The 18,122-nt window shown below is 53.5% G+C and overlaps 3 protein-coding genes across 13 annotated transcripts in view; 1 reads left to right on the forward strand and 2 right to left on the reverse strand.

The window, feature by feature from the left end:
* The window catches only part of Tepsin (TEPSIN adaptor related protein complex 4 accessory protein), a 9,962-nt gene extending 7,652 nt beyond the window's left edge, over positions 1 to 2,310 (reverse strand). The window contains exons 1-4 of one of the 2 annotated variants that reach the window (XM_021176303.1): positions 2,211 to 2,310; positions 1,095 to 1,167; positions 464 to 555; positions 180 to 273 (exon numbers count right to left, since the gene is read on the reverse strand). In XM_021176303.1, the coding sequence (XP_021031962.1) occupies positions 180 to 273; positions 464 to 555; positions 1,095 to 1,167; positions 2,211 to 2,258 (307 nt within the window). In that variant the 5' untranslated portion in view covers positions 2,259 to 2,310. The remainder of the gene's footprint in view (positions 1 to 179; positions 274 to 463; positions 556 to 1,094; positions 1,168 to 2,210) is intronic. The other variant, XM_029484206.1, reaches the window with a different exon arrangement.
* Positions 2,311 to 2,516: 206 nt separating this feature from the next.
* Positions 2,517 to 3,925, forward strand: Ndufaf8 (NADH:ubiquinone oxidoreductase complex assembly factor 8). Its single transcript, XM_021177917.2, has 3 exons — positions 2,517 to 2,650; positions 2,727 to 2,840; positions 3,712 to 3,925. The coding sequence occupies exons 1-3, from the start codon at positions 2,552 to 2,554 to the stop codon at positions 3,739 to 3,741; spliced, it is 243 nt and encodes an 80-aa protein (XP_021033576.1). The 5' UTR covers positions 2,517 to 2,551; the 3' UTR covers positions 3,742 to 3,925.
* Positions 3,926 to 7,992: 4,067 nt separating this feature from the next.
* Slc38a10 (solute carrier family 38 member 10) overlaps positions 7,993 to 18,122 on the reverse strand; it is a 47,313-nt gene continuing 37,183 nt past the window's right edge. Inside the window, exons 12-17 of one of the 10 annotated variants that reach the window (XM_029483445.1) lie at positions 14,387 to 14,554; positions 13,621 to 14,091; positions 12,974 to 13,078; positions 12,023 to 12,046; positions 9,985 to 10,161; positions 7,993 to 9,584 (exon numbers count right to left, since the gene is read on the reverse strand). In XM_029483445.1, the coding sequence (XP_029339305.1) occupies positions 8,545 to 9,584; positions 9,985 to 10,161; positions 12,023 to 12,046; positions 12,974 to 13,078; positions 13,621 to 14,091; positions 14,387 to 14,554 (1,985 nt within the window). In that variant the 3' untranslated portion in view covers positions 7,993 to 8,544. Of the gene's footprint in view, positions 9,588 to 9,984; positions 10,162 to 12,022; positions 12,110 to 12,973; positions 13,079 to 13,620; positions 14,092 to 14,386; positions 14,555 to 18,122 lie in introns of all 10 variants that reach the window. The other 9 variants (XM_029483444.1, XM_029483443.1, XM_029483442.1 and 6 more) reach the window with 9 other exon arrangements.

Raw genomic sequence — 18,122 nt, forward strand, 5'->3', positions numbered from 1 at the left:
CTGCTTTCCCTGGGCACACCTGTGTCTTTCCACACCCAGCCCCACCCGCTGCTTTCCCTGGGCACACCTGTGTCTTTCCACACCCAGCCCCACCCGCTGCTTTCCCTGGGCACACCTGTGTCTTTCCACACCGAGCCCCACCCGCTGCTTTCCCTGGGCAGACCTGTGTCTTTCCATACCCGTGGCTTCTTGGATGAGAGCAGAGTTTCTCCTGAGGATGAGGAGGAAGGAGGAAGAGCCATGACCACACAGGTAAAGCAGAATCTTCAGCACCTGAGGAAGAGTCACAGAGTCACCGGGCGCAGTGGCTGCGGGGCTGGTGGTGGCTGCGGGGTGGCAGTGGCTGCAGGGATGAGAGTGGCTGCGGGGCCGGCAGTTGCTGTGGTGCAGCTAGGTGCCCCTCCCCCATGACCTGGCCGCAGGAACTGAGGCCTCACCTTCTGCCTGCCATCCAGAGACTCACCTTGAGCTTCACATGGCCGGAGCTGCTGTCCAGACGGTTCAGGAGGTACTCCAGCAGGCACTGGCTGCTGCCTAGTGACTCGTGGGAAATCTCTGAGAGTCATTTGGGTTAGGGAAGCAGGTTGACACAGGCCATACCAGGAAGGATCTACTGGCTGAGACAGACTTGCCCTCCTGTGACCGAGGGCCTTCTCAGGTCTCACTCTATGAAGACCACTCCCACAGGCTTTGGTTTAACCAGCACTGGAACTTTTAGGGTGTCCCGGTCTCTATACTATTGGTATTGCAGTTCTTGGTGTTTCCCCCAAACCCTACTGCCACACACATCTGGATGCTAGGAAAAAGAACTTGTCTGTGAGCTGGGCGGTGGTGGCGCACGCCTTTAATCCCAGCACTTGGGAGGCAGAGGCAGGCGGATTTCTGAGTTCGAGGCCAGTCTGGTCAACAAAGTGAGTTCCAGGACAGCCAGGGCTACACAGAGAAACCCTGTCTCGAAAATCCAAAAATAGAAGTTGTCGGTGCTCCTGGAATAGCAGAAGACCCCACCCTTGTGCAGTATCCCTTCCTGCTATGTCAGGATCCCCTCCGTACTAAACACTAAGCCCGCCAATGGGAACGGTACAGAAGGATACTGGCGATCTCTTCAAACAGGTAGCCTGGACATGGGATGCTATCATCTGAGGTCCCCTTCAACAGAATGGGGAGCTGAAGGGGAATAAAGGCCATGGTGAGCTGCCAGCTTAGACAGGCTAGGTCCCAGCCACTGAAGGGAATGGAAGCAAGCCTCATGCTGACTGGGGCTAAAACTGCCCAGGAGAGAGTCTGGGCATGGCCACAGTCAACCTAAGAGCCACAAAGTAGAGCTGCAAACAGGCTCTGCTCTGGCATGGAGGAGTGACCCGGGAATGAGGAAAATGAACAAAGGTTCTCTAACGAGGTCAAGATGAGGTTCAGCCCCTGCCTCCTACACTAAGTAACGGCAACAGAAAGAATCTCAGGGCTTTCTGTGTATTGGATGGGTGAGACTCCTGGGTACAGACCCAAAGAGTGGGAACCGCTCAGCTTGGGGACTTTAAGGTTCCTTGAAGATGGCGAACTTCCATCTTACCGAGTCATGAATCAGCTTGGTTGTGCTTGCTTACTTACTTCCTTGCGTGTCACTGCAAGCCTATGGTGTTTACTTGGTTGAAATCTGGGAACACCCTATCTCATCCATCAGTACCTGGACGAGAGGGCGAGGTTTAGGAACTTTTAAGACAAGTATGTCTTCACCGTGCTATTTGTCTACAGTGCCTTCAAGGGGATCTGTAGGGAGGGAGCTGCACAGTTCAGTACTTGAGATCTTGTCCCAGACTTGAGTGATCTGATCTCTCGTAAGCAGGGATTCTTAAAAGCCTAAGAAGGGTCCCTGGGGCCACTCAGTGTCCACAAGATCCAGTCAGAAAGCTCAAGGCAATCAATTTATTGCAGTCAACAGCTGGCAGCAGGCTCCGCCCTCGCCACCCCGTGGCTATGGCCTTCCAGATGCCCCCTGTCCCCCGGAGATGTACGAGTTTCCAGGATCTTCTGAAATGAAGCCTGGGGAGAGCCGATGGGCCCCGCTGGAGATCGCCCGCCGCCCTTGGGGTTAACCTTCTGCTATCACGGCAGGCACACTCATTCTCGGCAGCTGCTGGACAGTCTGTCCCCGCTAATCTAGCGAGGTCCCCGGGCGCCGGGGGTCAGCACACCCGGTGAGTTTTACTCACCCTATGCAAGAAGCTCAAGCGGTCCCGCAGCGGCGGCACAGCTGCCATGGTCCAGGTAACCTCCCAACCTGCCCCGCTTCCGCCAGGCTTCGATCCTCCAATCGTCGCGCTCCTCTCGCTCCCCCGACCAATGGCTCGTAAGGGGCGGACATGAAGGCGGGAACATCTGCGCCTCAGCCAGTCCAAAGTCTCAAGAAGAGACGGACAAGGACGGAGACCAATTACAGAAGCACAGGACTGCGAATCTGACCAACCAGAAAACAGGATAGGCGGAGAGTCCGGATGTTCACGCGTTCGACTCCGGAAGAGGCAGGGCCCGAGATGGCGGCGCCCTGGAGGGCATGAAAGGACCGCTCATGTCTGTGAACGGAACGGTGTGGGGGCGTGTGCGGAGCCGTCTCCGAGCCTTCCCCGAGCATCTGGCGGCCTGTGGAGCTGAGGTAAGGAGCGAACGGAGCGGAAGCGGGATGGGTGGCGACTTGGGTCAGGTCCCTGTACGGTCCCGTCTTCCCTCAGGCCTCGGCGTATGGCAAGTGCGTGCAGCAGGCGTCCACCGCCCCAGGAGGCCGCCTGAGTAAGGACCTCTGCGTTCGCGAGTTCGAGGCCCTACGGAGCTGCTTCGCCGCCGCGGTAGGTGGGCGTGTCCCCGCTACGTCATCCTTGTCTGGCGTCCTCTTTTCTGCCAAGCAACTCCAGTGACAGGGGGACAGGGCCTCCAGTTAGCTGTTGGCGTCTTGCCGAAGGGCAACCCGATGAGACCGACCCCAGCTCCACTTGGTTTCTCCCAGCAATTCCTGCTAGATGCCAGGGCAGTGTCCTGCTAGGCACCCACCCTTGACGCTCCCTGTCCCCGAGGAGTAAAGTGCAGGGTCTGCAGCAGGTTCTCCCTGCAGCACGGAAGCGATGCTGAGAGCCACTTGGGTTCTTGATCCTGGCCTTCTTGCCCATGACCCCTCCACTAGAGCTAGGGTCGGTGGTTCAGAACCCAGGGCGACAGACACACTGCACTGGTTTCCCCGCAGAGGCTGTTCAGTCATCAGGTGTTGCGCTTTTCTTGTTTCTTCTAACTTGACCCCTGCCTTGTGGCTGCCTCCCAACCCTGTGCCCCTCCCTGAGCGGGAAGGCGACCACACAAGCCTTTATTTACTCTTGTGGTTGGTGGCCAGCAGCTGTCATTGAAACCCTAGGCACACTCCTAATGGTCACAGTTTCTGCTGTCCCTGCCACCCTCTCTGTGGCCGACCAGAATTGTGTGACTCCATCTGCTGCTTAGCCTGGAGCAGGTAAAGGCATCCCGCTGTGCTACCTCATCCATCCCCGCCCAGCTCATAACGGAACCTCTCAGTCACAGGGGCCAGGCGTCCTCCGTAGGTGAGCCCAGGCTGGGACCCCCAGAGACACACTAGCACCTCAGTTCTTTAGCGTGGTTGGGAGAAGGTGGCATTTGATGTGGTAGATGTCTTGCTTTAAGCCATATCTAAACAAATGCTTTCTCTTCCAGGCCAAGAAGACCATGATGGGAGGCTCCTAGGAAGAGTGGTGGGCACGGGGACCCTGTCCTGACAGCACGCATGTGGGCAGCAGAGTTCCTGCTGTGTAATGGTTCCTCCCACCCTGAACCATGGGCAGGCAGGGCAGGGCTATTTCCCGGCAGTGTGTATATGAGGATCTGGATTTGGTTGAGATGTAACATGAAGATGATTTAATTTTGTACAGTTTCAGACTTTTATATATAAAGCATGGTATAAGGAACTGGTCTCTCCCAAGAACAATGTATTCAGAGGACACCTGCGCCCCCACCCCACAAAGGTGGCAGCTCTCAGCTGGGTGTGGTGGTGTACACCATTAATCCCAGCACTCAGCAGGCAGAGACAGGTGGAGCTCTTATGAGTTTGAGGCCAGACTGGTCTACAAAGCAAGTTTAGGACAGCCAGGGCTTGTTACACAGAGAGAACCATCTCAAAATAAACAAATTAAAACGACAAACAACAACAAAATCAACCAAAACCCTGTTCTCGCCTTGGGCTGGAAAGATTGTTCAACAGTTAAAATCTCATGCTACTCTTTTAGTTCAGTTGCTGGCACCAACATGGCACCTCACAACTGTCTTTACCTCCAGTTCCAGGGGATCCAGCACCCCCTTCTGGCCTCTGCAGGAACCAGGCAAACATGTGGTACACAGACATACAGGCAAAACGTACATCTAATCTTAAAACAAAAACCCCTACTATTCTCATCAAAAGTGTTTAGTCTAAGTCTGGCTCATCGCGCCCCTGGCCTGACAGCTTAGAGTAAGGCACGCCAGAGGTAACCATGGCAGCAGCATAAGGGAGCAAGCCTACGCAGTGAGAAGTGCCCTGTGGATGCTGCTCAGGAACTGGGCAGAGGCTTTTCTAGACAAAAGCCAACAAGGACGTTATCTTTGGACCTTCAGTGGGGGGACAGCCATCCCTGCAGCCTGTTATGGACAATAGCTCCCAGCCTTCATTCTTTCTTCCCCTTCACACAGTGGGCTTGAAACAAGTTCAGAGTGCAGAAGGATTCTGTGTGTGAGTGCCACCTGCTGGGAAACATGGGAACTACTCAGTCCCGTTTCTTAGGTGTGGAGGTCACGCTTGTCCTTGACAGTTTGTACCTGCCTCAGAACCCTGGATCCCAGGAACAGGGCTAGGGCCAGGGACTGTCAAGCCCTACACGCCAGGCCCCAATCTCTGCCTCCATGTGGCACCTAACTGCTACTTCTGGAACCAGCCTGCCCATGTGGGGAAACCCAGGTTTTTTAGTTTAAGATTTATTTATTCAATGTGTACAGGTCTTGTGGCTGCGTGCATGTAAGTACACTGGTGGGCAGGAGGGCACAAAGGTGTTGGGACCCCTGGAACTGGAACAGATCATTGTGAGCTGTCATGTGGATGCTGGGAAGTCAAACCTGGGTCCTCCTTTAAGAGCAACAAGTGCTTTCAAATGTTAGGCCATCTCTTCAGCTTCTAGAAAACCCATGTTTGATAGATTCTTGAGTCCATCTCAAGACACGACTTCTTGGCTCTTACTACGACCCAGAGCAGCTAGATTCTGTCTCCGTGGACAGGGTGGTGCTGGGTCTTAACAGACCTGATGTTGGTCTGATTGCCCAGGGATTGCAGATTGTTCTCCACAGGTCAGAAACATTCTTTTCTCCATGTTCTCAAGAGCTTACAGCCCAAGGCCAGCCTCCTCAGACTGACTTCCCAACCTGCCAAGTGTCATCTTCAAGTTCTCTTGAAAGCTCATTGACTGTAGCTTCTTGTATCTTCTCCCTGAAGACTCCCAACTTTGGGCCCCACTGAACTCAGGCTCCCTCAAATCTGTGTGGCAAAAAGTTCTCTCCATTTTCCACCGTAACCCCGAAGAAGCAGACAGGTCACGGCCCTGAGTAGCCCTGGCCTACAGACAGCTCAGCTCTTAGGGCTCCAGGGCCCACGCCTTCCAGCTCTGTCATGATGTGAATATTAGATTCTCATACACACGGACCTTATCCCATGGACTAATGTTCGTGAAGCCTTGGTCCCCGGCTAGTGATTCTATTTTGGAAGGTCCTAGAAACTTCAGGAAGTAGGTCGCTGTAGGCATGCTTTTGAACATTGTCCAACGGGACATGGAAACCCTCTACCACATGCTTGTGCTGCAGTCCTGGCTGGGCTGCTCACATGGGCCAGGCAACCCTGGTACTGAAGCTGAGCAGAAGAAAGGACATTGTCCTCAAGTACTCTGGCCACAGTTGTGCACGCTCCTTAAGCCTTTGTGCCTGCACGAGTCTCCGGCCTCCAAACTGGGAATGCATTCACTGGCTACAATAGAGACAGCTTCCAAGGCTGTATCAGCCACATAGCACTGACGCTGCTCAAGCATGCAGTCAGTCAGTTGGGGCTGTTGTAGCAGAGTATTGAGATCAGGGGATTTATAAAGAATGCAAATTTATTCCTCACAGCCTGGAAGCCCAGAGTTACCAGTCAAGTTCTAGTATTGTGAAGCCCTCCTGCTGAATCTTCACTGGACACATGTTGCCTTGGTGGACCACCTTTTTTTTCTAAGCAATTAAAACTCCCTCCTGGTTCTGCTACTTGGAACCCTGCATCTTAGACCACACTGAAGCACAGCAAATGTCTCTGCCTCGGGTGAAATCTGGTTTGTTCTGTTTTTTTTTTTTTTTTAAAGATTTATTTATTTATTATATGTAAGTACAGTGTAGATGTCTTCAGACACTCCAGAAGAGGGAGTCAGATCTCGTTCCAGATGGTTGTGAGCCACCATGTGGTTGCTGGGATTTGAACTCCGGACCTTCGGAAGAGCAATCGGGTGCTCTTACCCACTGGGCCATCTCACCAGCCCTTGTTCTGGTTTTGATCCACAGTTTCTCTGTGCGGCCTTAGTTGTCCTGGAACTCGCTATGCAGGCCAGGCTGGTATCAAACTCGGAGAGATCCATGCACCCATGCCTCTGCCTCCCGAGTGCTGGGATTAGAGGTATGCGCCATCCCTACACCAGTTCTGTTCTCTGGAGAGCTTGAGCTTTACTCTGTGCGCTGCTCTGTTGCTCCGGAACAGAAGCATACTGTTCTACAGCAGCAGCATCTGTGGGCAGGCATCACATTCCAGTAGCCTGCCTGTACCAGGTACCTACTAGACCCAGTGCCCACTAGAGCTAGTAGCGGAACTGGCAGGCTGCTGACCCGGAGGGGGGGGCACTGTCTACCTCAGCATTTTTATAGTTTACCAGCAACCCCCCCCCCCCTAATCTGTAGGTTTGTGGGTTTTTTTTTTTTTTTTTTGGGGGGGGAGGGCTATGTGTGGTTCAAGACAGGGTTTCTCTGTGTAGCCCTGGCCTTGAACTCAGAAATCCACCTGTCTCTGTCTCTCAAGTGCTGGGGTTAAAGGCATGCACCACCACCACCCAGCTAGGTTTGTGTTTTCTAAGATAAGAAATGCCCTCCCTCACCTGAAGGCTGACAGCAGGGTTGGAGGGGAGAGCTAGGAGGAAGAGCTGAGGACAAGGACAGCCCTGCCTACCTCTAAAACAGATCCTCAGAGACCAGGGAGAGTAGAATGACCTCAGGACTATCAAGCTACGAGGAAGCCCCAGTCCCAGCAAGGCTACAAGAGCTCCAATCTGAGGGCAAGGCCAGATGGCGTCTTTCCACCAGATATTTCTTGTTTTAGTCAGAAAGGATGGGAGGAAGCCTGACGCCCTCTTCTCACATCCAAGGGCACTGCATGCATCTGGTGCAGAGACAGGTAAACATTAGTACATATACATGAGCCTAAATTTTAATTGTAATAAATATATTTCAAGAGGTGCAGAACATGCACACTAACTAGGGTGTGGCCTGGTCCAAACAGGACCCCACTGAGGCTCCTGGTCCTTCAGGCCCTTCATTCCAGGGCTTGGGGACAAACCAGGTTCTTATCCCTCAATCTCCTTACTGGGCAAAGGAGTGACAAAACATAACAGTGTTCTCTGCTCAAAGACAACAGGGGCAAGCCCTGGCAGCAGTACTGGCTGACAAAGGGCAGCTCGACTGGGTCTGAGGCCACACAGATACAGAACAGCAAATGAGACATCCCAGGGCTTGCTGGTGGCAAGCCTGAGCTCACTGTTCAACCTCCTTCCCTACAACAGGGATCAGCATGGGAACCTGTTGGTCTCCCAGCTGCACTCGGCTAGGGCGCATGTCCCTGTGACCTCCAGCCTGTTTGGTGTCCAGGACCCTGAATGTGTTTTCCTCAGGTAAACCAACTCGACTCGAGACTTGTCAGTGGCATTTTATTTTTTGTTTCATAATCAGCCTTCAGAAGAATGTGGGTGATAAAAACCAGGGGAGCTGTGTGCCTCCTTCCCCAGCCCAAGTCAAGTCATACCTACCGCCCCCCCCACGCCCCCCCAGGGCAGACAGACATGCCTGTTGCAGGTTTCCCACCCTATGGAGTCAGTGAAATCTGGCTGTCACAGGTTGCAAGTTAGAGGAAGACTGGCAACTTCAAAGTTGCCTGCCATGCTGTCAGCACTGCTTCTGGCCAGACCGTGAGTCTGAACAGACAAGCGTCGGAGCTGAACCTTAGCACTGTCTTTCCTGGGCTGCCTCAAAAACCAAACCATACTCGGGCTAGTGAGTGCTTTGGTGTAGCCTTGGAGCAAGTGATGTCTGGGGTGGGGTGGCAGGTTAGACTTTCACAACTCATCATGAGGGACTTAGATACTGATCCCTGGGAACATAAGAATGTGGCCTCCAATCAGGGTGGCACCAGAGAACACCAGCTGCCATCCAATGTCTAGCGGCAGCCTTTCCCTGACCAGGCTCTCAGGCTTCCTCCATATCTCCAGACAACTGTTTAATCTGTCGGCTATGTACCACCTGCAATGCAGCCCCTGCAGCCTGGCGGAGCTGGGTGTCCAGAGCACTGCGGAGGTCGTTCACCTGAACATTAGGGAGGGAGTTAAAGCTAATGATGACGCCATCCTTTGGAGCCAGCTCCTGCTCTGGATGAGAGGCAAGATCCCGCCGTCTCCTCCGCAGGTCAGAGCCAGCCTGCACTTTTAGGTCTCGGTTGGGTTTGGCATTCTCTGGCTTCTGACCCGCAGGCACAGCTAGTTTGGGCCCAGAGTTAGGGTCTGGTCTCTGCTTTGCCTCCTGGATGGCAGCACCCCCTTTTCCTCTGTGCTGCTCTTCAGGAGGTATGTGAACCCCTCGGGGGGCCTCACTTCTCACCTCTGGGTGAGAACCCTGACCTGTGTCAAAGATGGCCTGGGATTCTGGATGAAACTTGGCTTGGGCCTGAACTGGGGCCTTGGTGGGTCCCGACTGCCTGGATTTTGTGTTCTTAGCTTCTGCTCCTACCAAGGGCTGGACAGCCTCTTTCTGAGTATCAGCACCAGGGGCCATTGCTTCCTTTCCAGTTTCTTTCCTTTCTTCGGAGCCTTCACCAAAGACATCTTGGCGCTGCCCGGCAACTGCCTTGGCAACCTGCTTCTCTGGACTCTCGGGTACCTCAGCAGGGGCTGCCTTGTGCACTGCTCCCACGTTCCCTGGGACCAGCTCCTTCCCAGCTCCAGCCGCCTTGAGGGCAGCACCTTTCGGGTCTTCTCTCAGCTCAGTCGGGGCCCCCTGGGGCTCTGTGTCAGAGCCACCAGCAGGAAGGTCAGCAGGGTCTCTGCCTGGCAGCACCTTGACTTCCCCTGGGGGGTGCTGGCCCATGTCTTGGGATGGAGCGGGGTGACCCCTAGGAGCTCCAAGCACAGGTTGCAAAGGCTGTGAAGGGTCATCTCCCAGTGTCTCCCCAGCGTGCTCAGCCTCCTCCTCCTGTCCTTGGAGTACAGCCACCCCAGGCTCTGGCTGCACGTCTGCTGTGAAGGAAGGTGAGCATTGGTTTAGCCAAAGAAATGGACACAAGTTGCTAATGCACTGACTAAAAAGAAACTTTCAAGCAGTTAAGACTCACTAAGAGCTGGGAGATGACTCAACATGTGTGAATGCCTGCTGTTCTTGGAGAAGACCAAAGCTACTTTCCCAGCACTAATCCAGGCAGCTCACACCAGTCTGTAACTAGAGATCTAGGGGACCTGACATCCTCTACTAGCCACCACAATACAGACACACATAAGCACACATGTAGTAAAAGTAAATAGAAAAAGGATCATCAAGACTGAAACCTCCTCCTTCACACTCCAGGCTCTGAGCCTCAAAGGTAGCCCCAGACCTGGCTGTCCAGCTGCCTGCTCCCCTGGGCTGGGTCCTACCTACCAGGCTTAGGCTTGTCTTCCTCACCCTCCTGTCGCTGCTGCCGGATCTCCTTGTGCTGCTCCTCAATCACTGCGAGCAGCTTTTCCTGCTGGTCCAGGAGGCGCTTCTGCTGCACCTGCTGTTCTTGGATCACCTGTAGCAGCACGGCATGGTCCAGCATCTCTGCCCTCCCAGCTTCTGGTGGGGACACAACACACAAAGTCAGATGCACTCCAGACACCGGTGGGACTGCTGGCCTTTCAGTGCTGACAGTGACCCATGGGGAGTCGGTCCTGCCATGCCTGTATCTGCAACACCATCTGCATTGTCACCCCAGTCCCAGTGTCCCAGTGGCACAGAAGTGAGGCGCTGAGTTAAGGCTAGAGGGCTAAGCCCTAACCAGGGCAGCCTTCCTGACCAGCAGCTGTCCTGCCTGCTTTTCCTCTCCCCTCAGTGGGTCAGACACACTGGTCGATCCCAGATCCCTGTCTGTTTCTGGTTGAAAATGCACACCACATCCACACAGACATTGAGAAGGAATGCACTTGACAGTTAGTTGTAGGGTCTCTGGGCTGGGTGGTTCCTCCCCACACCTCACACATTTGTTCTAGGACTAACACAAGAGAAAATAAAACCTAAAAGCTACCTTTAAAAAAAAAGGGGGGGTGTTACTATTTTAAGAAAGTTTCTTGCAAGTGTTCAAGCGGAGCCTGAGAGCTGTCTGTGTGGACTGGAGGCCAGGGGCGGCTGGGTGGAGCCCAGGGACAGCTGGGAACCCAGGAGGAAGGAGCTCCACCTCCTCACTGGGGGCCACGCCCACAGCACAGGTAAGAAAGCTGTCCTAGTCAAATTTGCTGTATCCCACCCAGTCACCCCAGCTGCTCTTGGTGGCCACTAGCAAGTACAGCAGGGCTGGCTGGCTTCTCACCCCAAGCACTGGGGTCAGCACTGGGCCACTTACCCACAGCAAGCAGCCAGGGCAGTTTAATCTTCACAACCCATACCATTTTTATACTGGGCATCGTTAGAAGATGGGTGGGTTAGGGACTAGGTGTCAGAGCATAAACACATCTTGTGTGGGCATGGGGTGGAACACACCTTTAATCCTAGCACACAAGATTTAGGCAAGCAGATCTCCGTGAGGTAAGAGGCTAGCCAGGGCTATATAGCTCCCAGGCGCAGGGCACACACTCATAGGCTCCCACCAGTAACTCGCTAGAGCAATTCATTGCCAGTGACCTTCCAGGGGTCACAAGTATGTTCCCATGAGCACGCTCTAGAGTCTCCCCAAACCCTTCAGTAGCCTGTGCAAGGAAAGGCAGGTTGGACCATGGAGAGGATGTTGGGGCCCACCATGAAGAACAGAGCTGACTTCAAGAAACTCTGCTGGTCCTCTTGCCAATGCCTAAGGTCCAGACAGAGGCTTGAGAAGGAAAGAACTTCTAACACAGGGCTCCTTTCTTCTCCCTTCACATGTGCTCATTGACTGCACGGCCATGTGACTGTCAGTTACATAAAGATACACAAAGTCACACACACTGCTGGCACTGCCCGACCTGCTAAGAGCAAGGTTCTGAAAAAGCAGGCCCCACGCCTCCTGCATGCGTCAGCTTGAGAGGGAGAGGGAAAAGGTGCTGTGTCCAGCTGGAAGCCCCAAGGGCAAATGGGAAACAGCATGGTGACTGGCTTTCTTTCCCAAGCCAGAACCTGCCAGGAGTGGGTGTCTGGCCGGGATGGAAGCCCTCACACGAGACACAGGCCACACAAACAGCAGCAGGTACATGCAGCCCCAACCCTGTCTCTAGCTCAGGTTTCAGTTGCTTAGAGACACCGTTAGGCTGTTCTCTAAGGACAAGGCCACAGGGCTGAGAAGGAAGAGGGAGCTGGAGGGTCAGAGACCCCACCTAGGGGGCTGTGCTGTGTCTGGAGGGGTGCCACTCCTTGGGACTGACCCGTCTTCATGCAGGGCCCTCAGGGGCTGCATGTGCCACCAAGGTGGTCCCCACACTGCCAGGGCCTCCACACACATGCTTCTTTACATCACAGTCCTGAGCCGTACCTGCTACTAGCTTTTTAATCTCAGCTGTCCGTCCCATTGAGAGGCATATGGAAGAGAGGCACAATAGGAAACCATGAAAAGTCTCTTCTTCAGAAAGAAAAAAACAATCAAAGAATCAAGCATGTTTAGGTGACAGATTACAGAAACTGGAACCAACAAATTTAGTCAGACTAAAACCAGAGACAAAAATAACAAGTGTGGGAAAGTTCCACAAATAAGTTGTGAGCTCCAACCAAGCAGAAGAAAGCTCTGGGTTCTACCTTCCAGGTCTGCACTGTCAGCCAGGAGCAGTGGCTGAGCAGCTGCTCAGGTCTGGCCTTCAGGGCTGAATGAGAAGCAAAGCCTCAGTCTTTTCAAACCCACTGCTGGGCACAAGTACCCTAGGCAGGCCCAGGTCAGACTTCAGCTGAGGGTTCACCAAAACTAACTAGGCAGGTGGTCACTAGAGGGCTCCTGGGCGGGCTAGCACTGCAGCCCCTGCACAAGAAACACCACAGGGAGACCATAAAGCCAAAACGGACATGAAACTTTAGAGGAACTCAGGGCACATCAGCCGTGGCAAACTTCAAGTGCTGGGGGACACGGGGCATGCTGCTGACCACCAACGCCACCCCAGCCCGACCTGCGCACAGGTACACCTCAGGCACAGCCTTCAAATGAGTCTTCAAACCTGTGTACCAAGGCCTCCCTCCCAGCCTTTAAGCAAGAGTAGAGAAAATATTAACCTGCTTAAAGAGGAAATCAAAATAGTAGTTAAAAGCCATGTGACGATGTGACACCTCTTTTAGGGGCACAAAAGGGGAGATTAAAAACAATCCTAGAGAGGTAGGAAATAGGGAGGGGTCACTGGAGGTGTTTCCTTAGCATAAAAACCATGGAGGCAGGAAGGACCCAGGAGCACCCATCCCACCCCAGTTCATTCTGGGGCTCCTCCCAAAGGGCCAGCCTCACCTTCCAGCTTGCTCCCTGCCTGGTCTCCACCCTGTTGCTCAGCCTCCTTCTTCTCCCTCTGCTCTGCAGCCTCCGGCCTTTGTACAGGGAGGCCCGCCTTCCCACCTGCACACAGGGAGACTCAGCTGCTTTGTTGGAAAGTCAGAGTTGGGTGTGGGGTGAGGGGCTGGCAGATGTTTCCTAAAATGACTCTATAGCTAGCAACCGCCACCCGCCCAGCACAGTTTATATCCAACCTGATGATTACCAGGGAAGTAATAAAGAAATATTTAACAATCTCAGCTGATGGCTGTGAGCCAATGGTGACTACCTGAGCCAATTAAAATGCGAGCGCTGTCCTAACCAGCTCTTAGACGGGTACTTAACAGTGTGTTACCTGTCAAGCGTTCCTGCACTGTCCCCCGTGTGCACCCCAAGAACAGCCTGGCACCTGACATTTAGTGGTCTGGCAACAACTGTGTGACAGATATTATGGAAGCTGTCAAGCTCCCAGGCTCTTCTTCACTCCACCAGCTGCTGAAGGGGCCGTGACATTCACATGCTAATCATGTGGAATGGGAGGGCTGGGGACTGAGAAGGACTAGCCCATTTCTGCTGCACCCACCAAGGGAGCTCCCCATGATGAACTCCAGGCGACTGACACTCACCAGCATCGCTCTCAGCAGCATTCTCCACGGGCTTCCACAGGGCGCCTCCAGCCTTCTGTGCAGGCTCCCTGCCGTCATCTGCTGCCAGAGCCTTCAGCTCCACAGAGTCCCTGGCCTGGGCAGCTGGCTGCGGATCCCTATTTCCTGGCCTGGAATCTTCCTTCCTGGGCTGCACAGGTGGCTGGCCATTTGCTTCTGGAACCTTCTGAGGACGTTCAGTTTCTCCTACTGCCAGGACTTGCCCGAGTCTCTTTCCTTCCCCTCCTCTCTCAGGTTCCTGCTTCTCCTTCTCTGACTCAGGCAGAGGTGGTGCCCCCTGCCCCCTGTCTGCAGGGTCTCCTTCATCAGGGAGCCTGGGAGGTGGCTTTTTCTCCTCTGGCCCTTCTTGGTCCTGGCCTTCATCCACCACCACTTTATCATGAGGGATGGGAGGCTCATGGCGATGGGCCTCACCCATAGGGACAGCAATACCTGGAAGGGCATAAGGACAGGTAGAGGAGATGAGGCTGAAGTTCCTAGGAATTAGAACTGTCCTCTGGCTCTCAAGTGTGACATGACCATAACCTCAGGTCCTCTACAGCTATCTGAGGACTGCCAGGACTCCAGAATGGTAATGTCACAAGAGGAACAGTAGAGGGCGGCTGTCTTGACCAAGGGGAAGGTGGAGCACAGGTCTAGGCTAAGTTAGACATGCGAGCCCTTCATAGGGCTGCTTACGCCTTTCTCTGTCAAGGCAGCTGGTTGGGGCCATTTACTTAGCACTCACCTTGGCCGGGGCGATCCAGCTGTGCAGCTTCCTGCTTCTCCTTGGGAGCTTCCCCGCCAGGCACATCTACTGGACCCTTGATCTGGGCCTGCTCCAGTACCTCTTTGTCCTCTGCTGGCTTTAGCTTCTCTTGGCTATCCTCAGCAACAACTACAACGGGATCCTGGACTGCAAGCACAGCATAGTGAGTCACCAGAAACCAGTACAGGCTGGGCCATCTTCCTAAGATCGGGACCATATATCGAAGCCAAATGGCAGAATGGAGGTTTCTTCCTGTTTAATCATGATTATCAGCTAAACGGTACAGAATCCTTCCTTTTCATTCATGATAAAAAACGTCGTAATTCAATTTATACCTGTAGTCAGATGACATGCTGTGTAATACTTGTCCACAACCACCAGGTGGCAGCGTGAGCACACAGCCAGGCAATGTCCCTAGGGTCTCCCAGCAGGGACCAACTGCTTGCCCTGAGGCCTAAGCTGAAGGACTTTTAAGGATATGGTTGGGTGGGCCTGTCAACCTCTTGCTGTTGGTGGGGGAAACTCACACCACAAGGTGAGACGAAAGGAGAGGCTGCCAAAGTTGTCCTTCACATGCCCACAAATGCATAGGGGTCCATGTTCCATCAGGAAACACAGCAGAGTACTGTGGCTCCAGAACTGGAGAAAACTAGCTTCACTGAAAAGACTGCTTTTGAGAGCTTGGGACCTAGCTGGGCTGGTAGCACACACAGGCCCTGGCCAGGGCTCAGTACCAGCATAACATAAACTAGGTATAGCATCATCATATGCTTTGGAGGTGGATGTGGGAACCTTACAGATTCTAGGTCATCCCCGGGCTAGTTTCAGGCTAGCCTGGGCTACGTGAAATCCTATCTCAAAAAAACAAAACAAAAAAAACCATGTTCCGAGTGCTGGGGAATCATAAGAGGATCTGAAGAGCTATGCAGATGAAAAACCACCTTAGAAAACAGAATGTGAAGACGGCCATGTGGTTCTGAGCACTGACTGCTTGTGCAAAGGGCCTGATTCAGTCCCTAGTACCCACACCGGGGTTCAGACCATCTCTAACTCCACTTCTCGTTGGTCTGATGCATCTTCTAAGCTTTCAGACAGCAGGCATACACATGATATACAAACACATACATACGAGAAAAAAAGTTAAGGTTTGTTTGGTTGGTTTTTTGGTTTTTTTTTTGTTGTTGTTGTTTTTTTTTAATGTAGCCATGGCTGTCCGGGAACTCAAAGATCCACCTGCCTCTGCCTCTGCTGGGATTAAAGGCGTGCACCACCATCACCCAGCTAAGAAGAAAAACCTTTTAAAACAACAGCAAAGGCCAGTCTACTCTGAGCAGTGTCTCACTCGTGTTCCGGTGAGGCGGAGGCCTGCTGCTCACTGTCTGGAGCCCTGGGGCAGGCTCCGCCCGCATGGCAGCTAAGCATTTGGCTCAGTGACCACACAGGTATGGGGTTGCCCTAATGCTCTTCTGAGAGGCCTCTCAGGATTGCCAAGCCTGTCTGTATTCTAAGATAGGAAGTAGCCTGTCAGGCAGAAGCTGTGAGCCTGTGAGGGTTTTCTAGGCCCTACTACCAACAGTGAGCTCCAGGAATTCATGGCTGCTGGCCAGCACTGGACATGGGCTCTCCAAGATAGAACAGACCTTTCATCAGGAATGCATGTTGACAATGACCCCAGCCACAACCAAACATAAACTTCCAAAGCTGGCAGCTCTCACCCTGCACAGCCCCTCCCATTTGTTTCCAATTTCAAGGCAACCACAGGGTAAAAACAGGAAACAGTGTGGTGGTAAGGTTCACCTGCCTCACTGGCCAACTGACAACCAAGAAGTGAAGGCTTGGCCTGGTATGGCCCCGAGGAGGGATGGCAATGCTCAATGAGTAAGACTCCTCACACACTCTACCTGCCATCCCCTGTAGTCATCAGGCCTGCTGACAGTAACTGGAGCCAGCAAAGACCCATGTTTTGTCCTCCCATGCACAGATGGACCAATGAGGTGACAAGCCACATGCTCACCTGCTGCAGTGTTTCCCTAAGGGACAGACAGGAGTCCTGCCTCCCAGAAGGCCCACCTCAGGAGGTCTTGCTTGTGGAGCAGGGCTTGCTACAGGCTGTAAGTGTTCTCCTTCGTTCTTCCCTCCCTCCTCCCCTGGCCCTCTCGGAGACAAGCTCTACCACTCCGCCTGACTATCAGGCTTGAGGCCGCTTCTGCCTCTGAGGAGCTGGACAGCAGGCCCCACATCCCAGTGGAGGTCTGCTGGTCACTGGCCTCCTGCGCTCATGCTCACCCCTGCATGCTGGCATCCAACCTAGAGATGCTAAAAGCCTTCTCCCTCTGGATGAGGTCCTGCTAGTGCAAGAACCGTCGCACCTCTCAAGAGCTCAGCAACCCAGGCTCCTGAGGAAGCCAGCCCCTGTTCTAGGGAGCTATCCTAATAACTAGTTTCTGCTTTGTTCTCCAGGCTTCAGTGAGGAAAGTGTTACCTGCTGAGGTCTGACTTACAACCCAATCTTTTGGGCTTAGCTGGATGGCTCCATAGCTCATCTGTCCAATTATGGCTCAGACAATAAGCTCCTGCAAGCTGGAGGGCTAAGCTAATGACCAGGACCGACATTGTAGTGTTAGCATCAGCAAGGAAGCCTTCTGAGCCCTTCACTCTTGGTTCCTCCTCCACATGAAGCAGGTGCAAGGGAAAGCTAGCACCTTGCCCCTTGAGCAGCACCTCAGCCACAGCACACAGAGGTCTGACATAGGTCAGCAGCTACCCAAGGGGAACCCTTCTAATCCAGCAGGTCTCATGAGGATCACCACCCCAGGGAAGGCTGTGAAACGAGCCCACTGCATCTCCCGGATAGTTCGGCAGAAAAACTGAACGTGAAAATAGTAGGACAAAGGAGCACATGATTTAAAGTGCTTTTAAAACCTCATGAGGCATAGAGGAGAAGTGACAGGACCCTTGTCAAGAGGTCAGCCAAGGAGGGAGGAACATATAGCAGCAGGGTCTCTCCTGGATGAATCTTGACACTATCTAAAGCTCTGGGGCCTCTGCAACCTCCACAAGTGGCCAAGGCAGGTAGCAGCAGAAACCATGGAAGGTCCCAGAGAAGAGCGATGACAAGAAGGCAGAGGAAAGGTCTATTCTAAGACTCTGGGATACAGCCATGTGCCTGACAGGGACCCGAGGTCACCTGTACCTGGCACCCACGGCACCCCATGGCCAGGTGGCATAGCCCCCTAACTTCTACTTCCCACTAACTAACCGGTGCTACCCCCCATGCTGCAGAAGCAGGAGGCCTGGGGAATGGCGTGAGCTGTCCTGTCCCAGGGTGCGCAAGGTGGGTGGGCAAGAGGAGGAAAGGAAGCAACAGCACCAAAGTGTTCCGAGGAGGAGCCGGAACTCTACAAAGTCCAGACCATCCCCAAGACCATCTAGGGCACCGTCAGGCACAGAGATAAACAGCCTAACTAGATTTTTTAAATGGATAACTGTCTTCTTGAGCATTCACAGGGACTCGGCCAGGCTCACCAAAGGCCCACGAGGCCAAGCATGGGGCCTCGGCTGCACCCGATAGTCACATGTATCACGTGAGAGTACAGTGCAGTCACAGCACAGTCACGTGTACCACGTGAGAGTGCAGTGCAGTCACAGAACAGTCACGTGTACCACGTGAGAGTGCAGTGCAGTCACAGCACAGTCACGTGTACCATGTGAGAGT

Source organism: Mus caroli, chromosome 11 (genome assembly GCF_900094665.2).
Source record: "Mus caroli chromosome 11, CAROLI_EIJ_v1.1, whole genome shotgun sequence".
Taxonomy (NCBI): domain Eukaryota; kingdom Metazoa; phylum Chordata; class Mammalia; order Rodentia; family Muridae; genus Mus; species Mus caroli.